The sequence below is a fragment of the Haliaeetus leucocephalus genome, unplaced genomic scaffold, assembly GCF_000737465.1.
Source record: "Haliaeetus leucocephalus isolate CR32 unplaced genomic scaffold, Haliaeetus_leucocephalus-4.0 Scaffold279, whole genome shotgun sequence".
Taxonomy (NCBI): domain Eukaryota; kingdom Metazoa; phylum Chordata; class Aves; order Accipitriformes; family Accipitridae; genus Haliaeetus; species Haliaeetus leucocephalus.
Window position 1 is genome coordinate 27,206 of NW_010972715.1, and position 2,450 is coordinate 29,655.

Below are 2,450 nucleotides of genomic sequence, written 5' to 3' on the forward strand. Positions count from 1 at the left end.
CCCCGCCGAACCCTGCGGTGATGAGCCGTGCCGGCGGTGGGTCCTCCCGGCGGAGGAGTTGCCGGGAAGCCCGGCTCTGACGTGCCGAGAGGTGCCAGTTGGCCCGGAGCATCCTGGCCGCGGGCCGTGACCTTTGCACAACCGCCGGCTAACGAGGCCGGAGCTCATAAGGCCGCCCTGACGTCAGGGGCGATGACGGGGACCCGGCTGGCGGTTTCCGGCAGCCTCGGCAAAGGTCGCCCCACGCCCCGGCCACCCTTTAGGGTCCCGTCCCCCTCAATGGGGGGGTCACCGGGGGTCCCCGCCGGGGCAGGGGCTGCCGGCAGCCCCGCAGGATGCTCAGCCCTCTCCGGCGTTGATGGCGGGCGAGTCGCCGTGCCCAAATATAACCCGGCCGTGCCGTCCCGGCGGGAGCGCCGCGAGCCGTCCTCGCTCCAGACCATATAAAGGATTGTTGCTGCAGCCCGCGGGTGGGAGCGCGCGGAGGGGAGCCGGGGCTCGGCGGTGCTGGCGGGGTCAGCGCGGCAAGGCGGGGATCCCCGCCGTACCGGCCGTGCCGGCAGCATCGCTCCGAGCTAACGGCGCTGCCCCGGCCGTGCCAAGGGTGGGATGCTGAGCCGCCTTGTGCCAGGGAAGGTGCCAAGCTGCTCTGGTGCAGGTGTGGGTGCCCACCCGTAGCCCTCCCGTGCCTCAGTTTCCCCACTCGCAGGTGAGTCGCCCCGCAGGGTGACGTTGGCGGCGGCACCGGGGGGATCCCCGACGGCTCAGCGCTGCCGTGTCTGAGCCAAAGGACAGAACGGCCCGTCGTGCCGGGGGGGGTCCTTACCCCCAGCCTGTCACCCCAGGCCCAGGGGTGGGAGGAGGTGCCCCCCCCTCCTCCTCTTCCCCTTTGTGTCCCCCCTCCCTGAGGCACCGTGTCCCCACAGGAGACTCTTGGGGGATCTTCACCTTCCTGTGCGCCGCGCTCTGCAACCTGCCGGCGCTGCCCGCCCTCAACTGCACGGAGGAGCTGGGTGCCGGCCAGTCCATCCAGAAGACCTACGACCTGACCCGCTATCTGGAGCACCAGCTCCGCACCCTCGCCGGCACCTACGTGAGTAGGAGCTCACCCGCACCGTCCCCCTGCCTGCCCCCCCCCGCACCGGGATGGAGATGGGGGGGTTGCCCTGTCTGTCCTCCCCGTGCCCATCTCCCCTGGGAGATGCTCTGGTTGGTCTCGGCTTCCCGGAGCGGGTACAGCCCACCAAGGTCCTGTGCCCACCCGTTCCGTGGCACCGTGTCCCCCCCATGCACCCCACCAGTGTGGGTGTCCCCCCACCCCGGGGTACGGTGGCACAGGGCAGACGTGGACCGGGCACGGCATGGAGTGGGGGGGGCAATGGGGGGCAGTGGACATCCCCACGGGGAGGGGAAGGGAACGGCCACCCCACTGCCACCCGCCGGGGACCCCCTCCCTGCACCACGTGAGGGCGTGCACACGTGTGGGAGTGTGCCGGCGTGCACGTGAGCGTGCACATACGTGTGTGTATGTGTGCATTGGTGTACCTGCACGCACGCGTGCCCGCACACCTTTGCGAGCATGCGTTGGCGTGCCCGCACACGCACGCGTGCTTGGGCATCGGTGCGGTTGCATGCACGCACGCCTGCACACACACACATGCGTGTGCGCACGCAAGGCGCGTCCTTGCCAAATCTCCCTACCCGTGACTCCCCGGACATGCGTGTGCCGTAGCACGCCCTGCAGTTGCGGGTGATGTGTTTGCACTCACCTGCCCTTGCCCGGTGCCAACAGCGCCGGTGCTGCCCCCCCTCCCCAGGGGGCTGTGGGTCTCCCCTGCCGTGCCCGGCTGCACCCACGCCGGGGGCCAAGGAAATGTCTCATCGGCGCAGGGCGGCTCCCGGGCCCCTGCCCTTGGCCCAGGGTGCAGGCAGGGGTGCAGGCATCTGCCTCTCCCTGCCCGCCGGCAGCACCAGCTCACGCGGAGGTTCCCCGTCTCTGCCCTGACGTGCCCCCGGTGCTGCGTGGTGCCGGCACGTGGGGTGCCAAGCGATGACGAGGGTGGCAGTGCCGTGGGGCTGGGTGCAGGGTCGGGTGGGGTGGGGGGGCTCAGCCCCACCAGTGGGTGCCTCCAGGTGTGCTGCCTGGAGCTGTGGGCACGATGACTGGAGATGGGGAGAGTGGGGGTATGATGGGGACAGGGACGTGGAGGCTGGGGACGTGGGTGGGAGGGAGATGGGGAGAGCTGGGACACGGTGGGCACGTCTCCCTGGGGGTCATGGAGACCGGGGACATGGTGGGCATGGAGAGCAGGGGCATGAAAGGGAAGGGGATGTGGTGGGCATGTCCGGCTGGGGGATCCTGAGACCTGGGATGTGGGAGGGCATGGAGACAGGGGACACGGTGGGCTTGGGGACTTGGGATGCGGCAGGCACGGGGTTCCACGGAGACA

General features: G+C 70.5%; 1 protein-coding gene across 1 annotated transcript in view; it reads left to right on the forward strand.

The window, feature by feature from the left end:
- Window positions 1–192: 192 nt before the first annotated feature.
- CLCF1 (cardiotrophin-like cytokine factor 1) overlaps window positions 193–2,450 on the forward strand; it is a 6,852-nt gene continuing 4,594 nt past the window's right edge. Inside the window, exons 1-2 of the mRNA XM_010569886.1 lie at window positions 193–235; window positions 927–1,093. Of these exons, the coding sequence (XP_010568188.1) occupies window positions 193–235; window positions 927–1,093 (210 nt within the window). The remainder of the gene's footprint in view (window positions 236–926; window positions 1,094–2,450) is intronic.